Genomic DNA, 23,836 nt, shown 5'->3' on the forward strand with positions numbered 1-23,836 from the left:
TTACCATCAAACTTTTTGTTTCGCCAGCGGAAGAGCGTGGACATATTAAGTGTCAAATGTCGTAAATCGTTCGCTTCAATTTGACAGACACAACAGAAGTTTTTCGATGAAATCGTTTTCAGTTGATCCGAAAAAAAACTCAAGTCTAATTTTCCCCTTTAAACATGAGCGCTGCACAGATTTTCCAATCCTTTACCCAGAACTAATCATATATTTCTCTCTACAGAAAAACAAGACTTTCGTTTAACTGAGCCACGATGGTAAATGATAGGACGCAAAATATTTTGTCGGGGGTTTTCTTTCTTTTAATGATCTTAAATTTGATTCCAAACTTGCTAGTAGTACTTGCTTTGATTCGCTCGAAGTTCAAGACTTCAATCAACTACCTTTTCCTCAACTTAGCACTGGCCGACATTCTGGTGGCAACATCTCTGATCCCTCAATATGTGCTTCGTCCTGTATATACCCACCCTGATGGATGGGCTGGAACCTTGCTTTGTAAGCTGTTTACCGGGGGGTTCACTATGTGGGTTGGAGGGTGTACTGCTACTGTCATGCATGTTGTGATCGCCATCGAACGCTTCTATGCCACTCGAACTGGCAACATTGCACGAAAATTATCAAAGAGAAAACTAATAATGGTTATTGTATGTGGTTGGATTTTTGCCATTCTTTCCGAGATTCCTCCAATGACCGTAATGATTTATGACAAAAATCATTCATCATGCTTTGAAAACTGGTCTAAACTTGTATATGGCAAGATTTACACTGTCTTTACCTTCGTTGTGGACTTTTCAGTTCCTCTTGTCCTGATGGCTGTTCTATACGCCAAGACTGTGAAAACTCTTTGGGGCCCATCTATAATTTCGGGCACTTCATTAGTCGTAATCAAATCACGCAAGCGAATCACGAAAATTGCAGTAACAGTGACGGTGCTTCACGCATTGTGTTGGCTTCCTGATGTGACTTCATACTTGCTTGCCTATCACGTTCCTGGCTTGGTGGAATATGGGTCCATTATTTACCACGCCTGTGTGATACCTGTTGGTTTAAGCTCGTGTTTGAATCCGATCATTTACACTCTTCAAAGTCAAAGATTCAGGCAGGAGTTGCGAATGTATATTTGCTGCTGGTTACCGACGAGTAGTATAGCGCGTCTGACTAGCAATTCCCGCGCGGCCTGGGTCCGAGTTTGAGTAATAATTTATTCATGCCATGTAGGTACACGTGCTAGGGTTATTAGATAATTATATTCATGACGTGTAGGTACACGAGGGTAAAAATTGATTAGTTAATGAGCGAGTGTCCATGTCGGCCATCTTTGTTGTTAGAGATAAAGGTCGGTGTGATTTATATATGGAACGGTAGCGTAAAATTCATCCATGTGGGATACCTATTTGTGTGATGCGCATGTGCACTCTTCTGATTAAAAATGTACGCATGCGCAATGCGTTAGAGTCAGTCCCTATGTGGTACTTATGCGGTGTAAGACGTCACAAAATGTTACGTGTGACGTCATCTGCCCAGACTTGCCCACCCAAGCTAAATCCCAAGAGAGATGTTGTCTAAACTTGTCTAGGACTTGCTCAAGAGTTGTCTAGTATTGCTTAAGGCTGTCCGAATCTCTAGGGGTTAGGATTTATTATTTAAAGTGACGTCGTTGTAAGTAGAAGGAGTCATAAACATGCCTGTTTTTCAATATCCCAACGATTTTACGTGTACATGCAAAACATGTAAATCGTGTATCAAATATAAAGAAATTATGGAAGAAGCGGCATGGAATGTGAAGATTAGGAACATAAGAAAAGCGTATGTAGAGAAACGTGTGGAAGAGATTACAAAAAGATTACGAAATTTAAGTCTAAAAGATTCAGCCCAAACTTGCCCAATCTCCCAAGAGGGACCTGTCAATCAAGATCATATATTTTCCTTATAAAAGTGGAGTCGTTGTAGCAGTCAAATCACATTTCTTACTGGCAGAGTGTAAAGCAAGCATCAAGAAAGCAAGATGGAAGATAACAAGACTAAGAAGACATCAAAGAGGGTTCACCCTTATGCCAAGAAAGAGACTTTGAAGAATAAGAAAGAATGGGCTAAGAACAAGTTGAAAGGTAGTCTCGTTATAGATGCACTGCCTATGAAGAACCCAGACTTTGTTGCTAAAGATGTGAAACTACCCAAGTTCGAGGTGGATTATATGAAACCAGAAGTCAAGTCATCTAAGCAAACATCTCCTCTGAAAGAGTTGAACCAGCTGGTGGAAAGTGTTCATAATGACCCATCAACCCTGGAGAAGACTGAAGTATTGGAAGAAGGAGAAATCGTACCTGGCGTAGAAGGTACAGGTACGTTTCATTATTCTTCTCTGGAAGAATTGTTGGACAGTGTGGAAGTCAGTTATCCATGTCCCATCCACCAGACTATGATGGAGGAATTAAAATCTAAAAAAGAAGATTGTGACGATGTATTCCTCCGTTGCTCGTCCGCCCGTTGCCCAGTATTTTGTAATCTCAGTGATTACAAACGTTATTACTATGAATGTCAAAGACAGGGTCACCCCTGGTTCACCCTGGACAGAATTGACAAGATGGTGTGCGAATGTGGAATGACTCCCACATTGTCTTTGACTCAATCAGAAACAAATTATGGCAAAATGTATTTGCGATGCAGTCGACATAACTGTGATCTTTTTACCTGGTGGCGATTTAAACCCAACAAGAGGTCAGTGCAAATTCTTACGGATGGATGTGAATGATTCATTTCAGGACTAGATGTCAAGATGACATTTGCTGATTTATTAGAAGCCCTTTTTCCTTTACTTCAAAGAAAGTAATGAGAGTCAAATGTATTAATTTTTAGGCATAGTGTTCATTCAAACTTTTCTTACACGTGTTTTTTAGTTGTAATTCCAAGTTTTGTTAATTTTTTTTTTTTTGTAGATGGGATAAGTACAGACCATCTTGAAATCGCACGGTTGATGGGTAGAAACACAAAGCTAGATACATTGTCTATGGACGATCATGTTGAAATCGCTTGGTTGATCGGTATGCCTAAGTTTAGAAAATTAGCTAGACGCTTAGGATTGTCGGATAAAGACTTAGAATGTATTAGTCATCATGTACAGTTTTTAGAAGATAATATGGATAAATAAATAAAAGTTGTATCACCGAAAACAGTGTGTCATTTGTCTGTGTCTATCATGAGGCGTGTAAGACGGTCACTGATTAAAAGAAGAAAACGCAATCAACGTGGGGGTGCTTCTGTGAGTAGGGTTAAGAAAATTCTTCGTAGAGGTCCCTCTCTTACCGATAAATTAGCTTACGCAGCAAGTATGTTGTTATCGGGTCCTGCACCAGGTTTTGGAACACTTGGTAAACTTCTGGGAAAACAGGCTTTAAAAGGCATTATGGATAATGTCAAGCATTACAAAAAGGGTCGGCGATGAAAAAAAATCACCAGTTCATCATGCTTACCTCGTGGAGTCAATGGCTATGCTACTTGCATTATCGAGTGGTGTCGTGGCTTTGTGATCGCATCCCACATATCGTCTTCGAAGAGGATGAGCCGCATGAAATCCCTTACCAATGGGTTCCCGAAGACATGGAAGTTGAGGTGTTTAAATTTGTCGTGAAACCACACCTACATCCACTACACGACCGTATCTTTCATTTGATGACGTTTATGAGATACTATGATGGGAAGTATACATATAAGACGTGGAATCAATTGTATACGCAGTACCTTCATAAGTATTGGGTCACCTACCATTGCTTCAAACTTTGGTGTCATTTATTATGGTTAAGAACATTAAGAAAGATGTCAAGGACGACTTGTATGACGAACCCGGTGTCGTCGGTAGTTTGGGTGGTGTGGCACCGTATGCCAAAGCTCAAAAGATCTCTATTGCTCAAGGTAAAAAAGAATTAGAGAAAAAATTGGCGTACACGCTTCACAAACCCAGACGTCGACGAGGAGAATTTTTACCTGTGGTGGTGTTCGACATTGATCAACAATGGGTAGCAGATTTGATCGAAGTACAGACCCTATCCAAACAGAACAAGGGATACCGATACGTATTGGTCGTGATCGATGCCTTTTCCAAATACGCGTGGGCCCGGCCGATTAAAAAGAAAACTGGAAAAGATGTGACGGATGCGTTTGCAAAAATACTCAAGGAAGCCAAAGGAAGGAAACCTCAGACGTTACAGACAGATGCAGGCAAAGAATTTTATAATCAGACCTTTCAATCATTGATGAAAACACAGGAGATTCATCACTTTTCTACTCATGGAGATGCCAAAGCCAGTATCGTCGAACGATTTAATAGAACCCTTAAATCGAAATTGTATCGCTATTTCACGGCTGCCAACACACTCAAATATGTAGACATATTGCCCAAACTTGTCAATCAATACAATCGCACCTATCACAGGAGTATTAAAACCACACCAGCTAAAGTCACCACATCCAATGCCAAAGAAGTGTGGAACAATTTGTATGGGAAATATCAGACTAAGAAAGAAAAAAAGCCTGCATTTAAAGTAGGCGATAAAGTCCGATTGAATAAAAAATTTAGACCGTTTAAGAAAGGGTATCTACCAGGATGGACGGAAGAAGTGTTTCAAGTTCGTAAAGTCGTACCCGGAATGGTGACGACCTATAAAGTGCAAGAATTGGATGACACGCCCTTACAAGGCACATTTTATGTGTGGGATTTGCAAAAAGTACATGTAGATGAAGCGACTTATTTTCGAGTGGAAAAAGTATTAAAGAGACAAAAGGATAAATTGTTTGTCAAGTGGAAAGGGTACCCTAGCAAATATAACAGTTGGATTAATAAAAAAGATTCAAAGTGAATTGTGTGTTTGTGGTGATCGCATCATGAGAGGAGGAAGTTTGAGACGCTTTAAAGTGTATGTGCCAAATGAACAAGGAGGTGGTGGTCTCATGCGCTGGCAGACCCCCTCCCCTTATGCCCCACCACCTTTTATCGGATCCTGGGGTGATCCTCAAATAGGTGCCGGGGTCAAAGACATGGCTAAAGATTTTTTGAAAGGTGTAACAGGAGGCCTTAAAAGCAGTGTCAAAAAGCGTTCGTTATCAGAAGTGCCGCGAGGTATAAAGAGAGGGGCTTCCCAAGCGCTCAAGAACGAATTGAAGAGAAAAGTTGCCAAGAGGTTGAACGATATTTTTGGAGAATAAAACATGGTCCGCATCAGCACCGTACGTCAAAGTGATCCTATCATTGGTGTAGGCACAACATTACCGACAGATCCTGTGTCTTCCATCTTAAAAAGGTATAAAGGGAGAAGAAGAAAACAACAGCAACGAGGAGGATTTCTCACAAGTCGTATAAAGAAAATAGGAACACGACAACGTGTGCATAAACGCAGAAGACGTTGAAACAGACACATCACCATGTCTATCAAAGGGGCAGAGCAGAATTCAAGTCTAGATCTCTTTAGAATACCACCTACAGATCTTTCTACGGTAAAGTACCGATATGTCAAAATACCACCTCAGACATCTAGTATTACTCCTATCCAAGTGTACGTGGAACGACAATCAGATCTCATCGATCTTTCGAGAAGTTTTGTCCAACTGGATTTGGGTTTCAAAACCACAGAAAATGCCAGTCTCACAGCACGCGCAAACAATGTAGGCGTGATGACTTCACCAGCCAACAATATTGCACACACCCTCTTCAAGCAAATCAATTTCAGAGCCAATGGTACCTTACTCACCGAACAAGTAGACATGTACCATCTTAAAGCTTTCATACAGACGATCCTTAATTATGACAGGAATGATGGAGAGACGATACTCGAACCAGCTGGATGGCGGAACGAAATTGATTCTCCTGTAACCTACACCGCTGCAAATGTCAAGATGGATGATGACGCGTATACAGCTCTTTCCATAAATCATCAAGAAAGCATCAAGAGACAGAGAGCAGATGCAACAGATTACTATGCAGGAGGAAAGAGGAGAATCTTGAGAATGAAACCGTTTATAGACGCGTTTCACCAAGGAAAATGGATCGTCCCCAAAACTCTTTTGGAATTGGAATTTTATCTGAATCCAGCAGCTTTATTTATGAATGGAGAAGCCAATCCACCCAGTGAGGAAGTCCGAGTCAACCCGGAGGATATTAAACTTACCTTCTTTCTATGTCTGGTGTCCCTAAACCCAGCCGTCTACATGAGCATGATGAGTATGATGACCAAAACCCCAACCAAGTATCCCATGATCCGTACCGAGATGAGACAGTTTCCCTTAGACAATGGGGCCACTTCTAAAGAAATCAACAACCCATTCAATGGAAAGGTGCCCCAAAGAGTCATCATTGGTCTTCTGAAAACTACTGCATTCAATGGTCAATACAACGAAGACCCCTTGGCCTTTGGAAAATTTGGGGTGGAATACATCAAACAAATTGTGAATGGAGAAGAATACCCATACGAGACTTTGGAACTCAACACGGCTAATGGTCAAAAAGACTTGGTGGGTTATCACCGATTTCTGGATGCTACTGGCTGTCTGTACAGAAATGCAGGAAACATGGTGCGATTCAAAGACTGGGGTCATGGAAAAAATTGCACGCTGTTTGCGTTTTCCAATGTGGCCAATGGAAGTCACGATGACCCGGTTCTTCTACCTAAAAATGAAGGCTTCATCAACATTCACATTAAATGTGCAGGGCAAGCAAGTCAGAAAACGGTGATCGTTTATGCTGAATATGAAGGCATTATGGAAATTGATGGCATTAAAGGAGCTACCACGATGGAAGTGCATTAGTGATGGAGTTTGTGTGGCTTACTACGAATCAACTCAACGCTTTAGCGGATAGCGATCTAGAACTCCGCAAGTACTTTGTGAGTGCTTTAGCCTGTGACGAACTACCCGAGTCGCCTGAACGTGTGAAACCGAGAGCTTACATTGTCAATACCCACCCTGCAGACAAACCTGGGGAACACTGGATAGCTGTGTGGACCGAACACGATAGCTGTGAAATTTTAGATAGTTATGGTTTAGATTTAACCACCTATGAATTTCTGACACCATTCATTGTATGGTTAAACCGATGGCCTTACGTGCGTAAAAATACTCGAGCATTACAATCTGTAAAAACCGCAAGTTGTGGAAACTATGCCATCATTTATTTAATGTGTAAAGCAAGACGCAAGAGTATGGATGAGTTTTTTTCCATGTTTTCTAAAAAGGATTATGTAGGCAACGATGATAAAGTAGGCGACATGTTAGAAGACATCATTCAATCGTTAATAAAATAAAAGGAATGAAATAAAATCGTGTCACTTTTGTGTAACTCGCTTTTAGCAATCATGTTCAAGTGTGTGGAACCAGGATTTTCGTTCAAAGTCCCTTCCAATATTTTGATTGTGGGCCCTACAAGTTGTGGAAAAACCACCTTTCTCCATCGCCTACTTTTGGAAAATTTAGACCTCTTTGACCAAAGACCGACCCGCGTGCATTACTGTTATGGATCCTGGCAAAATAAGTTTGACGACATGCAACGCCATGGCATAGAATTTTTTAAAGGAGTGCCTACCCACGACGATTTAACAACATGGTTTGGAGATAAACGAGGGGGTATTCTTGTCTTGGATGATCTCATGTCGGAGGGAGGAGATGACAGAGAAATACTTAATCTTTTCACACAATATTCTCACCACATGAATGTCACCGTGTGTTATCTCTGCCAAGACATGTTCCCTCAAGGAAAATATGCCAAAACCATCTCTAGGAATGCGCAATACATTATTGCCTTTAAAAATCCTAGAGATAAAGTGGCGTTGCGCACCTTACTGCTACAGATATACCCGACCAAGTGGCTACCTGTTATGGATATATATAATGCATGTACGGACAGACCCTATGGTTATTTGTTATTTGACGTACACCCTGCAAGTAGAGATTCTACGAGACTTTTAAGTCACTTGTTACGACACGAAGGGTGTGTACGCTGTTACAGAGAGAAATAAATAAGAAAGATGCCTAGTTATAAGCGCAGTATGCCCACAACCCGAAGGAGAAGAAGAGTGAAAAGAAGACTAACCAAAAGAAGACAAAAAGGAGGTATCCTACCATTAGCGGCACTCATTCCAGCCCTCATTGCTGGAAGTAAAGCATTGGGTTTAAGTGCCCTTGGAGGAGCTGCATCGTTTGGGGCTAAAAAAGGCCTAGAAGCTCTTACAAAGAAAAAGCGATGATTAATAGTTTCAAGAGAAATGTGGATTTTTTAAAATCTATTTTACAAGAGAAAAATAGAAAGCGTCGTATGGAAAAATTACTTCACGCTAGTAAAGATCAAATCAATGCCGTCAGTGAATTCACGTTGAACATGTTGAAGAAAAAGATACCTTTATCACCGCCCACCGTTGCCAAACTCAAGAAATATAGAGTGATGTTGAGAGAGTTGGGTAAACGGAGGAACTCTTTAAGAAAGCGGCGTCAATTACTTGTGAATCAAACAGGCGGTAGCTTTTGGAGTGGTATGAACGACGCGTTCTGTCAGTGTTTCAAGAGATCATGACTGTCACCGTGCAAGAAGGTATAAACGAAGTGGACACGGGTATAAAGTTTGATTTGCAATTCAACTACGACGACGACGACAGTGACTATAAGGATTCAACCGAGTGTAGACTCACAATAACTCAACTGTTTCGGTGGTTGCGTATGCGTGTGGTGGAACCCTTGTGGCGATTATGGAGACGTTCTTAATGGTGAAACCCGATGAGTTTCGAGCTTTGGTAGATTATTACAAGGGAAAAATTACTGAAAGTACTCTTCTGGACAAAGCCGCACGCGTGGCCGCCGAAGCAAAACTGTTATTAGAAGATACATCTACTCCTGCTGCTTTAAAAGAACCTGTGGTAAAAGAATTGTTAATGCAAGAACGCAAGCTTACTGACAAATTGAGACAGATTCCTATCGCCGGTGGTGTAGAACCTCCACCTCGAGACGATGATGGTAATCTCATGGAGGGGTTGCAAGAGGGATTGTTAAAAGAACTCATTAAATCCATAAATATGAAAGGACAAGCCGCCGTACCTCAGATGACACTCAAGAGGGAACCTGTCACACCTGTGGGGATCAAGAACGAACACGTGACCCCTGCGAAACCGGGAACGTCCAAGATTCCTTTTCTCACAGCTCCATCCCAAAAGATACAAAAAACGAAACGAAAACTTCCTGTTCCCACACCGCAAAAGCATCGCACGGAGTTGGAACGACTCAAAGAATTTGGTAACTGGGAACCTTGGGAAAAGAGAGGTTACGACCCGTATCAAGTGTTTGAAGATGACGAAACGCCAAAGTCGAAGAAAGGCAAAGGGAGGGGCAAGAACCGTCCTAGTTAAGGCTAAAAGGAAACGACAGAGAGGAGGAAAATTTGATATTCAGAAATGGATTTCAAAGTTAGGTGTCGAGTTTCATTGGCCCGGATACCAGTATATGGGTCCAGGTACAAAATTAGCCAAGCGATTAAAACGTGGTGATCCAGGAATTAATCGTCTTGATAGATTAGCCAAACAGCACGATATTGATTACAGTAAAGCTAAATCACTCGCTGACAAACATATTGCAGATCGTAAGATGGTAGCCGGAATCGATAAGTTTCCAGGCAAGAAGAGTTTAACCGAGCAAATTGTGAAGCGAATCATGCAAGCTAAACTTAAAACAAAATTGTAACGCCTCTACAATGATGAAATAAAACTTGTGAAAATGCAACACAGTGTGTGTCTCCGGTTCATTTGTAGTTGTGTCGTTATCGAGAGCACATCATGTCAGGTGATACTTTTTACTTGACGTTACCCAGTAATGATGGGAGTCTGAAATATTTTCCAGACAACAAAAACAATTCTTGGAAAAATCGATTAGACAAACGCATCGATTTAGAAGGAGAGTGGGAAGTGGGATTGAGTAGTATTTCGCTTCCACACGATTCTAAGGTGTCTAGTTACCTCAAAGGATTAAAAGACGATGATGTCTTGCTAACCACAGGACGAGTTAAAGTAGCCACTGGGGATATACAACATAAAGTGACTTACAATGTCACGTATGGAGACATCAAACAACATCGTATCGAGACAGTTCACGATTTACTCAAATCCTTGTTTGATGAAGAACATTTAAAATGTATTATGAATATGGGCTCGGCGTTTGGGAGTCATTTTTCTTCAGGACACAGTGCACAATTTGAAGTGATTGCGGATGAGGATAAAGAAACGATTACTGTAACAGCAGACAAGGTAAAATCGACTGATATAACTCATCAAGAAGTTCGTGACGGTCTCTATTTTGAGTTACCTCGAGACATGTGTGAGTTGTTTGGTTGGACGAAAAAAACAACAGTTCCTTATCGTCGTATTGTTAGTGGTCCTATTGAAGAGAATTGTAATGTATCACGACCGGCGCATAATCTCACAGTGACCAAACGTGGTACGGTGTGGAGTTATGATAGGAGGCTTACTACATCCAGTTTGGCGTATTACAGATATGAGATCCCATGGAAAGACCGATTTGCGGAGAAATATCATAGATTTCTTCTTAGCGATCTGAACTGGACCTTTATCAATACTAAGAGAAGTACCTACTTAAATTTACCTTACCCACGAACCTTGTATATGTATTCCTCGCTTTGTGCTCCAGTACGCGTGGGAGATCAGACGACTGATCTTATACGTCAAATACACTACCAACCAATCTTGGAAGGAAATTATTATTACGAACCCAAGCAGATTCATTACATCAAGTTACGTAAGAATCACATCGATGTGGTGGAAACACAGATGAGTGAGTCGGAAAATAATAATTTGGCTCAGTTTACAGACGGCGCTTCTATAGTCACATTGCATTTTAGACGAGTGAGATAACATGTTTAACCAAAAAGAGGCAGCCAGAGGCTGTCTGTCTGAAGCCGCCGCCGCCAAAAACCGAAGCCCAGGAAAAGAAGAAGAGAAAGAAACGCAAACGGATCATACATGCGAAGAAAAAAAAGAACTCCAATTAAAAGAAATGATACGTAACGTGGAGGAAAGAACTTATTTTTCAAAGAAATGGCTTGATAATATTGAACAACATAGAAAACGTTCAGTGTAGTGTTTTTTGTTAAGTTGTAGACACTAAAGATGCCGCGAGTGTATTCATGTCGATGCCGCAAATATAAATTATGCATGATTTCTCAAGAAAAACAAATCGAAGAAACATGAAGGGATTATTATGAAAAGTTACGAAAAGTAGTACGCCTCACCGAAATGGAAGTGGTCACCCAAGGGATTCAAGAATTAACCGTTTACTTAAAGAATTAACAAACACGTCATGAAAACTTTTTTAAAACTTTGTTTTATTTAAAAAATAATTTAAAAAATGTTCGCTTTGAGTGTCAATGTTTTTTTTTGTTTTGTTTTGTTTTGTTTTGTTTTTTTATAAAAGCAACAAGTCCATGTTCTCCAAATCTTGTGCATCCAGTCGCGAATATCCGTAAGGATAAGACTTAAAACCGTGCGAATGATCTAAAACTCGCTTGTCGAACACGAGTTGATACGACTTAGTCTGAGTCTCAGTCTTGATTTTTTTCAAAGTGGGGTTTCTGACAAAGTGGGTCGGGTTGACTACCAGCGTTTTTCTTTGTTCATCTAACGGGTGAAGAACCTCATCCAAAATATTTTGGCGGATGATGTCGTAATTTAGCTGTTTGGCACCACGTACATTTAGCGAGAATCCCTTTACTTTGCACACCACTTTACCATTCTTTGTTTGATACCCATAGTTCTTCGCACCTGCGGAGATGAATTCTACAATAAAGTCGCCATTGTCAAGCTCGTTGGTCATGTCGCCGAGGTAGTCGCCAAGCTCGATTTCTGTCTGCCCCGGTTTCCATGTATATATGACCGAGTCTGTATCGTAATATAAGACTCGGTCACCCAACTTCTCCAACGATTCGTACAATTTAAGGCGGGCCAAACAGGTGGTAAATGCTGCGATGAAAATATTAGTATTGCTCCCTTTGTAAGGATCTTCTTCATAGCGTTTGTACGATACTTCTATTACTTCGGAATTAAGAATACGGATGTCTGTCACCGTGAAGAGAGGGTCGTCAAGCAGATCTAGGAGTTCGTAGGGTTGCGTGCATTGTTTGGTCTTCGATTTATTGTTTTGTTGGCCAAATTTCCCCAGAAGGAGTTAAGCATGAGTTTAGCCGTGGCTTTTCTTCCGGGGTTCTTGACGATCTTGGTAGGGTCGAGTCGGATACCTTCTTTTTCTTCATAGCAATGAATGTATTTTTCTTTTTGCGTATCGGTCCGCACCCAGTTTGGGTAGCCACCGCTCTCTTGCTTAATTTTTAACCAGGTGTCCACGTACGGCTGGAACAGACCTTTTCGACGTTGCGGGAAGTCCCATACTTCATGAATTCGGACGAGTCGGTATCCTTTTTCGATCGCTTTATTTATCTCTGGGGTACACCAGGTGCCTCGTAACATTCGTTCTTCATCACTGTGTGGGCAGTGATAGTCGCGTTCCAGCATGTGTTCTTTCTGTGTCTCTATTTCTACACACTTACGGCATAACGGGAAGGTCAGCTTGTAGGAGTTTCCAATTTTATGACGGTAAGGTAAGACTGGGTTATACAGGTCAGCGGGTGGGGTGATGTCCACAGTCATCAAGCCAAAGTAACTTCTAGGGTCTTGATTCTCTGGTTCCAAATAGATGTCCGGGTGGCCTACAGGGTACGTACCATACTTGTTTACGTAGGGGTACTCAGAGGTTACGTCGATGTAGCGGATTTCTTCTCTTTCTTCTTCATTTACTTTATGGTACAGGCAGGCGGCGCCCGTTCTACCACCGTAAAAACCTTCTCTTGGGTTCAAAGGAGGGACGATATCCAAATCTTTTAGAAATTCGGTAATGGCTGGTGTTTCTTTCTTCTCTTTCTCCCATTCGCACCCCCAGATTTCCACCACTCGATACCCTTTACCGCGGAGTTTTTGGATTTTCTGACTGGTCTGTTGGCGTAAGGCTTCTACGGTCAACCCATTGGAACAGAACGGAATTTGTTTGCGATTGGTGTAACAGGTACGACAACCATGATAGAGGCACCCGTGAAATTCGAAGACTGTGCGGGTCTGTGCATCGTAACCATCCACGAAGTACGAGGTAGGGCCAACAGGGATACGATACTCTCCTCCGTTACGTACGTGCTGAATTCGACTTCCGGTATTGTATTCTTGCCACATCAACCATTCCAACGATGCTTTGGAGTGATTCATACGGGCACCTCGCCACCCCGATGAAGGTTCTACTGCTATGAGATCTAAGGGTAAATGTTTCCTCCTCCAATAACGGTTACACGCTGCGGCGATCGTAACGCATTTTTCCATAGGATTGAAACCGGCGATGCTTTTAAATTCTTGGATGAATTTGTGACATCCAGCTTTCAGTAACGCAACATCTGAGTGACAGTATGCAAGCAGTTCTTCTTTGAGATCAAATGGGTGTTGTTTGGCTGCTTCTTCTCTATACCACACTTCGAATTCTTCTTTTTTCTTACTCGACATTCCCTCCGGATCATAGTAAGAAACTTCAGGTAACGGACCCACATAACTTCGATTTTCTTGCGTATGAAACTTGTGTGGGAAGAAGCCTTTTTTCAACTCGGTGAGACCAAAGGTGTCGGTAAATGCAGACAGAGCCATGGGAAGAAAAGCCATGGAATCTTTAAATGTGATTTTACCAGCTTCCAGAGAAATCATCTTTGTGCCGTTAGGAATCATCACATCGAATTTTCTTCCTTCTATCACAAGCTGATGCTGTATGAAAATGGAATCATACCCTTTTAAATTATGGAATATGCAGATGACTTCACGCGGTTCTTTGTACTGATCTTCGGTAAGGTTCGTCAAGAATTCCAGAAACTGTTTACTGCAATCGTCGCCATAAAACGTGTAGGAGGTGTTGTTGTCGGAAGTTTGAGCGCAGACGCAAATGGGTAGGTGTGTTCCGTCTTCGCTGATCATGGCTTCATAGTCCGCGTAGACGAAGATGGGTGGTTCTTCGTACACGGATGCCTCGGGGTTTATTTTTAAATGCTTCTTGATTTTGGCTTTCGTTTTCCGTTTGGGTGAATCTTCTTGTTCAGGGATGGGTTGAATGTAGCATTTGTGTTCTCTAAGGTCCACGTACTCCTTACAGTTAGAGCATTTTCCAAAGTAACAACGGTGTAGCTGTTGGGGGTCTGGCTGAAATTGTTTGCAACAGTTACCGCATCGTACTAGGGTCATGCAGATGTTTTTTGCGCGGTGTAAGGCGAGGCAGTTCTGACTGTAAAAATGGCGGTTGCAGGCTGAGCAGTGGAGGGTGGGTTCGTGAGGTTTTGTACCACATTCGGTCTGCTTGCATGCTTTACAGCGACGGCCCTCGCATGGGTGGTTGCGGAAGTCGTCATGGTCAAAGCCTTTGTTGCACGTGTCACAAAAATACGATCTTTCCAGGAATCCGAGGTAAGACGTACATCCATGGTAATGACCCATATCGCTTTCGTACTCTGGTTGATACAGGAGGCGGATGATGTACTTTGGCGATTCCACGTTTCCTTGAAACGTAATGCAATATGGATAGCATGTGGTCATGACTTTCAACTGATGGTCGGGCGCCAGGTACTGTTGAAACGTTTCTAATTCGGCACGCCCACAAGGGCCTTCGGGCACACCAGCTTGCTTGTGAAGGAATTTGGCGCATCGGGTGAGCACATTCGGATTATTTCCAAGATTCTTATAGTAACGCTTTCCCTCTACACCATCGTCTTTATGCAAGTGGGCTTTTGTTAGACAAATGGCTCTTGCAAGGCAAAGGTTGTCTTCTGAATTTTTAATCGGTAACACACATTGTTTGTTGTGGAGAACATCTTCAATATTATGTCTTCCCTTTGTTAATTTAGATTTACCACCTTCCTTTGGTTTTGGCACGATGGTGAGGTCGACGGCGAACTTATCCTCAGGGCTGAAAGATTCATTCGAGTTAAGTTGATTGGCCAGTTGGTTCATATATGCACCAAATCGCTCTTCGCCATTTCCATTCATGATTTCACCGACAGTAAAGCGTTGTGTTTGTACATGGTGGTCAAATTTCTCGGCTTTAAAGTTTAAAAACACTTCATCTGTATCTTTCAATGTTTTGTTTTGCCACTGGTCGGTAACTTTTTTGCGATGGAGTGTTTCTTTCATCGATCTAAGAAATAAAAAAGGTCCTTAAGGATCTAGCAGTTTTTTCTCTTTCATTTTTAATTTCTAAGACAAGTTTTGATATTGCTAGGTCAGCTTCTCCGTATATCGAAGACACATGATGATTTTTATCTATGTCTGTTTCATAGTGCTCGTAGCAATTACTTAACGACAGAAACTAAATCATGATCATCTTACCTGACTAAAGCCTCCGTGACTTCTTTTCCCACATTATCGTTCTTTGTTGGGTTACGCCTCTGTTTTAATGTGGCGCGATATCTTTGTTGATTCGCCGATGATTTCTTCCACCGCTTGGGGAGACCAAATTTTTGAAAATCAAATTCAAACAAGGGCATACCACCACCAATTTGCTCAGGGTGTTCATCCAAACCAATGTCGAGGGCATCTAATTGTTGTTGATCCAATTCACGACCAAATTGAACCATTTGCGAGTCTGTCACATCGTTGCCATATTGATTTTCAAAGACTTCTCCAATTTCGTTTAATAAGTCATCCGAAATACCATCATCCCCATATTCCACTTCGTCAAACTTTCGTTTCGCCATCGCTCGATCCCTCAATTCAATCTACAACTTTACACTTTACTACTTCTTCATCTACATCTGCAGCCTTGAGATGATGGCACAAGCTTTGTAGTAGTTTTTTTATGAAATTTGAATTTCAAAATTTTCAGGCTGTATACAACGACTCTGATTGGCGACGATTTCCTTAGGGGATTGGGCAGCCTCAGGCAGCTTCAAATTTGTTTAATTGTTCTCCCTAAGGGGCTCTGTTTTATTCGAAAACGTAGTTGAAACGCTTTCCACTTTTCAACTTGCGTTTAAAGCAGAAGCGTCAACTGAAATTTCAATTTCAAATTTTTCAGGCTGTATACAACGACTCTGATTGGCGACGATTTCCTTAGGGGATTGGGCAGCCTCAGGCAGCTTCAAATTTGTTTAATTGTTTTCCCTAAGGGGCTCTGTTTTATTCGAAAACGTAGTTGAAACGCTTTCCACTTTTCAACTTGCGTTAAAAGCAGAAGCGTCAACTGTTGGTTCAAGGTTTTGACTACGATTTGACTACTTTATCAGTAAGAAGAAGTTTTGACGTGTGTGTGTGATCTTCTACGTGAACTACAAGTGTGACACAAGGTAAGTTTGTGATTGCGATTCGTTTTTTATTTGCTAGATTTGCTTTTTTAACATTTTACTTCGCTTTTCTCTTTTAGATGCCTCCTGTTAGAAGATCACGACGATTAAGACGTCAGGATGTCGAAGAAGACGGAGCGCCCTACGATTGCTTCATCTGTTTGACTTCAATTACTGTAAACATGTATAATGCTACAGCGACACCATGCTGTACAAGACGAGTTCACCGTGCATGTTACCAGCAACATGTCCATACATCGGCTGCATGTGGACACTGCCGACGACCATTTGCTGCCCAAGCCGCCATCGATCCAATAAGAAATCCACCGATAAACGAGGATTTGGCAAGGAGAGAAGCACAAAGACAACAGGCCATCCAAGATTTGGAAGCATTGCTTCAACCTGGAGCACTCGAAGCCAGGATTCAACAGGTGTGTGTTTTTTATTTTACGAATCGTTGTTTGCGTGAACATTTCAAAAAAAAAATTTAAAAAAACTAAGACAACCTTTTTTCTATTCATCTTTAGATGCATGACGTATTTGAAGCATCGTATTTTATCGTCGATCATGAGTTTATGAGCAATTATTTACTTCGTCTGATCACCGATATGCGGAATATTCTTACTAGACTGGATGTGGAACATGATTTGATTCGAATTGAAATTTATAAACCTCCAGATTTTAACACGTATTTTGAACGCTATATCGATGAAATCGTTCCAGCTCATATACGCAGATTGTTTTTGACTCAACACTTTCCTTTCGCTGAGTTTTTAGTAGCTTTTTTTCATCACATTAGAAGAGTACTATACCAATTTTTTAGGTTTCAATTGCGTTTCCCTGCGCATTCAAATCGTGATTCTATTCGTTATTGCCACTATATGTTTCGTGAACGTTTTAGATAACCTTTTTTTTTTTGCTCTTTAAATTTTATTGACATTTAGGAGAGTCTGAATTTTATATGAGAGCTCATTTTTCTTTTTATTACGACATTTTACACAATAGCAATTCAATTAGACTTTTTTTAATGATTTCAGATTCCTCCACATGATTACCTGTCAACTTTATGTTTGCTCTATGTGACTGATCAAGAAACAAATTTCATTCGAAATTCTTTAAGAGCTCTTTTTCAAGCTCTAAGAATTATAATAAATAGACTGGAATATTATGTGATTCATGTGCAATTTTGTATGGAATTTCAAAATAGTTTTTTTCAAGCGCATCACTTATTTCCCGATACATTTTATTATCAATTACTTTTTGATGTTCTTTTAGAAAATACTGTAATAAGTGATATGTTAGGAATACATGCGGGTATCTACGAAACAAGAAGATTAAACCGATCTTATTGTCATAGCAATTTATTTATGCGAGTACGTTTATTTTCTATTTTATAGATACCTCAAGAATCAATCTGTAGACTTTTAGTTAGATTTCCGATTATAAAGACTACCACACACTATTTAATTCGTTCTTTACGTAGACATTTTCAACGATCTCTTCCCAGATGTTATTTTTCAATACAAGCATGTTTTATGAGAAATTTTTACCTCAGGTTACAATTAGTTGCTGAAGAACGACACGGTTTTTATACGCCAAGACAATTATGGAATCATTATTTACATTTGTATATCTTACCTAATTCCGTGTTACCGTTTGTTGAAATACTACCTGGTAGTAATCGCATACCCATGGAATTACTGCAAAATTACTTTTATGGTCAACTTTTTCATATTCGTTTATATGGGGTTTCTCTTTCGTAGATACATCAAAACTATGTGGATACAGATGCCCTCTATTGGTTTTTCAGCAATTTAAAATTTGAATTATCAGTCATGGAAAACTTTAATTTAGCTGTTTATTTTCAAGATGTTGATTTTTTAAATTGTGTTCTTTCACTGTATAACATAAACCAATTCATACATTGTTTTTATGATATCCAAGAAAGAGAGCTCCATAGGTACGAGTGGTTGGCTACGACTTGGTCAAGTAATGACTATGAAATTAAATTTTTTACATTTTTAGAATGAATTCCCTTTGGATGGTTTCCCTCTGGAGGATCTCGACGAGTTTTTTTTCACACTATGGTGTCTTTTAGATATGGAAGATGATGAAATTGTTGTACTTTTTAACCAATTTCACTTTTTTATGGTTGTGAATCAGATTTGTAATGTCACACCAGTCATAAGTTGGGGTTTTGTAGATTATGAGGAAGATGTAGCAGCACCCCTTATAGAAGATTATCTTTGGTTAACTACTAATTACAATTCAAACAATTATAATATTACACATTTTTATTCAACACCCGTAGCGTACTTTTTGTAATTAATAAACTTTTACATGGTTTTACATTTTGTCTCTCTATCTGTAATCTATTTCGTGGTAAGCAGAATGGAAACCATCTGCGACTTCTTTATCCCAGTTGGTATAGTAGATACATCTCTGATTTCCATAGGGGTGGTAAATGTATCGTAAGGCATCGCGAAATATAATGTCATGATGTCTTTCCCTTAGTTTTAATTCCTGTATTTCCAGATCTTTTTCCTTACAAGAATGAACATGTTTCGATGCTTGCTGACGAATCTTGCGTTTTAGATTGGAAATTTTCTTTTGAGCCTTGGATCCTCCCATCCCGGAATTGGATGTAACAACACACTTGCGCGGCCTTTTTTCTTGCTCTGGTCAATATCGAAGTTGTACTCGAGTTGGGGAGCAGAGATAACTACGATAGATAATTTCTCTAGGACTCTCGAGAGCTCTGTCACAATCCATGATAATGGAGACTGGCTGAATCTCTAAGAATACCTCGGTTTTTATGGCGTAAGCGATACCATTTTAAAGAGTGCTTAAATTCTGTCATAGCCTCGATGTCAGTAACCAACCAAGTAATACATTGGATGTAAGATGATCCACCCACGTGAAACGCGTTGTAAGCAGACACGTGTTTTGCATGTACGCGTAAAATCGAAGGGATAATGAAAAACAGACATGTTTATGACTCCTTCTACTTACAACGACGTCACTTTAAATAATAAATCCTAACCCCTAGAGATTCGGACAGCCTTAAGCAATACTAGACAACTCTTGAGCAAGTCCTAGACAAGTTTAGACAACATCTCTCTTGGGATTTAGCTTGGGTGGGCAAGTCTGGGCAGATGACGTCACACGTAACATTTTGTGACGTCTTACACCGCATAAGTACCAGCCATAGGACATTTCGTGACATTCATACCACATAGGGACTGACTCTAACGCATTGCGCATGCGTACATTTTTAATCAGAAGAGTGCACATGCGCATCACACAAATAGGTATCCCACATGGATGAATTTTACGCTACCGTTCCATATATAAATCACACCGACCTTTATCTCTAACAACAAAGATGGCCGACATGGACACTCGCTCATTAGCTAATCAATTTTTACCCTCGTGTACCTACACGTCATGAATATAATTATCTAATAACCCTAGCACGTGTACCTACATGGCATGAATAAATTATTACTCAAACTCGGACCCAGGCCGCGCGGGAATTGCTAGTCAGACGCGCTATACTACTCCGACGAATAAAGTATCAATTGCTGACTATACCGTTGAGAGAAAAATTTCACAACCCTGAGAAATGCGATTGGGCGAGTTTTTTACCCACGTTCTTGTTCGTTAACGAGTTTGCTTCAATATTTACAAATTTAGCCATACCTGAAGTGATTGATAGGTTTATTTGTTTTCACTGCCTCTTTTTGTCCGAATTTCCCACAATACAAGTTCCCGCGCTAAAAAATTCGGTTTTTAATTCGGACTGACTTACGGTAATCACGCGTTACAACCTACTTTCATAGCTTGCTGAGTTGCCATATTTCCGAGGTAATGGGTCTCCGCTTTGCGCGCAGGGAGTACTACTTTTACCATAAAGTGAAAGCTTGCGCTGTAAGATAAAAAGTATTGAAAACTATACTTTTTATATTACACTATGGAGCCATAAAAGTGATGCTGGGAGAGCCATGATAATCCATGTTACGCAAGAAAAAGCAGCACCTTTTCTGCGGCGTGCAACGGTATATGTGATTTCATAAAATGTAGAGATTGTCAACACTACACAATCATAAAAGACTTAATGTATAAACTAAAGAGGAAAGAAGCTTTTATTTTGCAAAACATTGATCTAAATTCTACAAAACATCAATCAAATTGACATGTCGTTAGACTTTAAATCACCTCTGACACCAGTGGTCAATCCCCAATCTCACAGGAGATTGGTCAAATTTTGCCCAAAATTCCCAAAATAATTCAGGAGCTGACAGCTTTCTAACCCTGACAGCAAGACTACACAAAAATAAACCTAACTATTAAGATTATGGAAATATGGGCACTGTTGCACCCTGTGCAAAATCTATAACAGGTATATTTTATTTAATCAACATTTGGATGGTTTCCATCTAAGATTTCAAGGGAATATCTAAATATTTTAATGTATCAAAATCTAGTTTTTACTACATTCAGTCACCAGCAATTTTTAAATAAGATTTGTCTAACTTAAAAAAAGGTCTACTTTAAACCTAGAGAGGCCTAAATATTTACGTTTGAGTTTCAGAATGAACCTGTAGTAGGGAAATGTAGCTCCTGGTTGCTTTTTGAGAGGCCTAAATATTTACTTTCAAGTTTCAGAATGAACCTGTGGTAGGGAAAGGCAGCTCCTGGTTGCTTTTTAACAAACACATTTAAAACACTAAGAGAAACTGAGGCCCAATGGATATCCTCATTTTAAATATTTTAGTTTGTGAAGTTAGATGTAGAATATTTACCTCATATGGTACATCACCTCATGTGGTTATCCTGATTATGTTATCTGCCTTTTGCCTTTAGCATTTTGACTCATCTAGCCCACAAAATTTTGTTAGCTTCAGAAATAATCTTTTCTCAATATTTATTCAATGAAACAACTTTAACAACATGTAGAACCTATTTGGTAAAGTGCTCATGGTCTCATGATTTTCTATAATATAATCATACCCCCCTCTCCCCCCCCCCTAGAAATTGCATGTGATTCACTAAGATTAAATATGAATGCATTGGGGTAAAGTATAGATTTATGTATTTCCAGTAACTGTATAATGTGCATATGTCTTTTTTGTTATAGTATAATGTGTTTATTTAGTATTTATTTGCAGTGTAGTGTATTTTGCTTCCTCAACACATTAGTCTTTGTCTGTTAGTGAGGATTAACTCTAGTTGTAACTTCTCTCAGTGGGAAGTATTTTTGCATTAAATTAATTAAATTAATTATCTAATTCACAATGTCATTCTTTCAATTTAATGAATAATACATGCACAAACTAGACTAAGTCAAAGCCAATGAAGAAAGTATACCCCCCACCCAACCTGGAGCAAGTTTTGCCAAAATGAAACAAGGAACTGGATTCATTGCATCACAACCTATACCAATTTGAATATAAGGGGAAAAAATTTCCTTCATCCAGTCAAAGAAAGCATGAGCTTTCTTCACATCAACATCATATGATGTACTCAAAGACTTCCAACGAACACAGCCTCCATCTTCCTCATCATCACTACTTTCATCACCACTATCCTTGTCTTCACCTTCACCCCTCACCAGTGGGTTCTCTTGCATCTCAGGATTGAAACCATAAAGTGAAATTATATCTGTAGCTGTGGGGAGGGAATCTTTATCCCAAGGAAATAAGCATGTTTCTATCAATCCAGAGCCTTCATTTGCCCAAGCACCTATTACAGAAAAAACATACCTTATTGAATAAGACAACTTTACTGCTCATTTTCTATAAAGAAAAAGTTAAAAAAAAAGCAAAGCAGCCATAACAATTTGACTAACACTTCAGCAAGAAAAGATCCACATTAAAAAAATCACAAATGGTGTGATATTTACAAATGAAAGGGACACAAGTTTTTAAACCTTTGACACTAAGAGTATCCACCATATAAATTATCCTTACCTTTTTTAATACATTGTAAACTGGTAGGCAATGAGAATAAACTGAGAAGATTGTTGACTAGGGAAATACTCTTGACTCAGAACCAGATAACAAAGAAATGTACCCATTAGCAAGGAAAATCAACTTTAAGCTCTTAGGAGTGAAAAGGTTACAGCCAATCACTAAGTATAGTTGTCGTGATTTTTTTTTTTTTAATTTAATCTTGGAATATTTGGCGCATCCACTTGGAAATGAACCCTGATTCCTCCTAGTCTTACTTACCACAATCCAGTCCAAGCTCCTCTGCAGCCTTCTTTATTCTGCTCAAAATGTGCACAGCCCGGAGGAAACTTTTATACTTTAGCTGTTTATCTGAGACAAGTGAGTAACTTGCTAAATGAACAATGCCACATTTCCAGCGCTTTGGAGGATTAGAAAACACCCACACATTGGAATTATCTTCATTGTCATCCCAGTAATGAAACCATTCCTCTGGGTCAGACCACGCATAAAGATGTCCACTAGGTTGTTCTTCATCATCAAAATTGTAATGGTTGAGCACATAATTTTTACTAAACTGCTCTGATGAAAACATTTCCTGATGTATAAAAAATAAAACACAAAAAAAATTCATGACTGTTTTGGCTAGTCTTTAATTTTAAGTGAGTAGTAATTGTTTTGTTATTTCTTTTGACACAGTTCATAGATGATTTGAAGAGGTACATCAAAGAAGTTTAAAATAAGATAGTAAGATCTTCTGCTATTATTACAGAACAAGAGACAAATGTATCCCATAGAGAGATTACTTGCCTGTTGGGATTTTGAAAACTTATGTCAAATTTTTGTCACATCTTAATAATTGCCATGGAGACTTTTAAAACCAAAAGTTTTCATATGGACAGTCTTTACTCACTTTCCATTCTTTGCATACCAACATACAGATACAGACGTCTGGCAGCGGCAAGAAAGCAACTATCTTTTCAATTACTTCTGAGGGAAGGGAGGGCAAATTACTAGTCATCTTTTCTTGTCTCACAGAATCACTCCGGCTGAGTAAGGACAAACAAAACAAATCTCAAATACATGACAAATTTAATGAATGGGGTTTGTCATGGCTAAGCTAAGATGAAATGGGTGAGGTGGTTTTGTACATTAGTCAAGAAAATTTGGTGTTATTGCAGGAGAATACATTCATGGTTTCGTTTTCGAAACAATTTGAATGGATACTTATCATAAATTGGTAGAACTACAGCTTGCTATAACTGAGCAACGAGAAAAATGAACTGAAAATGGCTAAGCTGAGTTTATAAAATCATAAGCCTTTTTTGCACACTTACCACTTTCTGTTATTTCAAAGCTTGTCGAGTATCAGCCACAACAAAAACCCCTCAGGCTTGGGGACGAGTTATTTATGAAGGTGTTTGGTAGGCGGGGGACTGTAAATGAGAAGGTGGAAGGATAAATCGATGGACATTTGGTAAATGTGTATATCATA

At 39.7% G+C, this 23,836-nt stretch overlaps 6 protein-coding genes across 6 annotated transcripts; 4 read left to right on the top strand and 2 right to left on the bottom strand.

Annotated features, from left to right (window-relative positions):
• The first annotated feature begins 257 nt into the window (after window positions 1-257).
• LOC136282824 (pyroglutamylated RF-amide peptide receptor-like) lies at window positions 258-1,196 on the top strand. The gene has a single exon (XM_066170752.1). The coding sequence runs from the start codon at window positions 258-260 to the stop codon at window positions 1,194-1,196; it is 939 nt and encodes a 312-aa protein (XP_066026849.1).
• A 702-nt stretch (window positions 1,197-1,898) lies between these two features.
• On the top strand, window positions 1,899-3,138 carry LOC136283148 (uncharacterized). The gene is made up of 2 exons (XM_066171500.1): window positions 1,899-2,829; window positions 2,940-3,138. The coding sequence occupies exon 1, from the start codon at window positions 2,009-2,011 to the stop codon at window positions 2,753-2,755; it is 747 nt and encodes a 248-aa protein (XP_066027597.1). The 5' UTR covers window positions 1,899-2,008; the 3' UTR covers window positions 2,756-2,829; window positions 2,940-3,138.
• Window positions 3,139-5,418: 2,280 nt separating this feature from the next.
• Window positions 5,419-6,798, top strand: LOC131783880 (uncharacterized protein F54H12.2-like). The gene has a single exon (XM_059100652.2). The coding sequence runs from the start codon at window positions 5,419-5,421 to the stop codon at window positions 6,796-6,798; it is 1,380 nt and encodes a 459-aa protein (XP_058956635.2).
• A 731-nt stretch (window positions 6,799-7,529) lies between these two features.
• LOC131783870 (uncharacterized) lies at window positions 7,530-8,003 on the top strand. Its single transcript, XM_059100645.2, has one exon. The coding sequence runs from the start codon at window positions 7,530-7,532 to the stop codon at window positions 8,001-8,003; it is 474 nt and encodes a 157-aa protein (XP_058956628.2).
• Window positions 8,004-11,445: 3,442 nt separating this feature from the next.
• LOC131769942 (uncharacterized) lies at window positions 11,446-15,805 on the bottom strand. Its single transcript, XM_066170753.1, has 3 exons — window positions 15,438-15,805; window positions 12,275-15,246; window positions 11,446-12,095 (listed from the first exon to the last, which is right to left on the bottom strand). Exons 1-3 carry the CDS (start codon window positions 15,803-15,805, stop codon window positions 11,446-11,448), a joined length of 3,990 nt encoding a protein of 1,329 aa, XP_066026850.1.
• Window positions 15,806-20,510: 4,705 nt separating this feature from the next.
• On the bottom strand, window positions 20,511-23,813 carry LOC131787965 (uncharacterized). The gene is made up of 4 exons (XM_059105045.2): window positions 23,679-23,813; window positions 23,255-23,390; window positions 22,624-22,939; window positions 20,511-22,135 (listed from the first exon to the last, which is right to left on the bottom strand). The coding sequence occupies exons 2-4, from the start codon at window positions 23,360-23,362 to the stop codon at window positions 21,732-21,734; spliced, it is 828 nt and encodes a 275-aa protein (XP_058961028.2). The 5' UTR covers window positions 23,363-23,390; window positions 23,679-23,813; the 3' UTR covers window positions 20,511-21,731.
• Between the last annotated feature and the right edge of the window lie 23 nt (window positions 23,814-23,836).

This window comes from Pocillopora verrucosa, chromosome 8, assembly GCF_036669915.1.
Source record: "Pocillopora verrucosa isolate sample1 chromosome 8, ASM3666991v2, whole genome shotgun sequence".
Taxonomy (NCBI): Eukaryota; Metazoa; Cnidaria; class Anthozoa; order Scleractinia; family Pocilloporidae; genus Pocillopora; species Pocillopora verrucosa.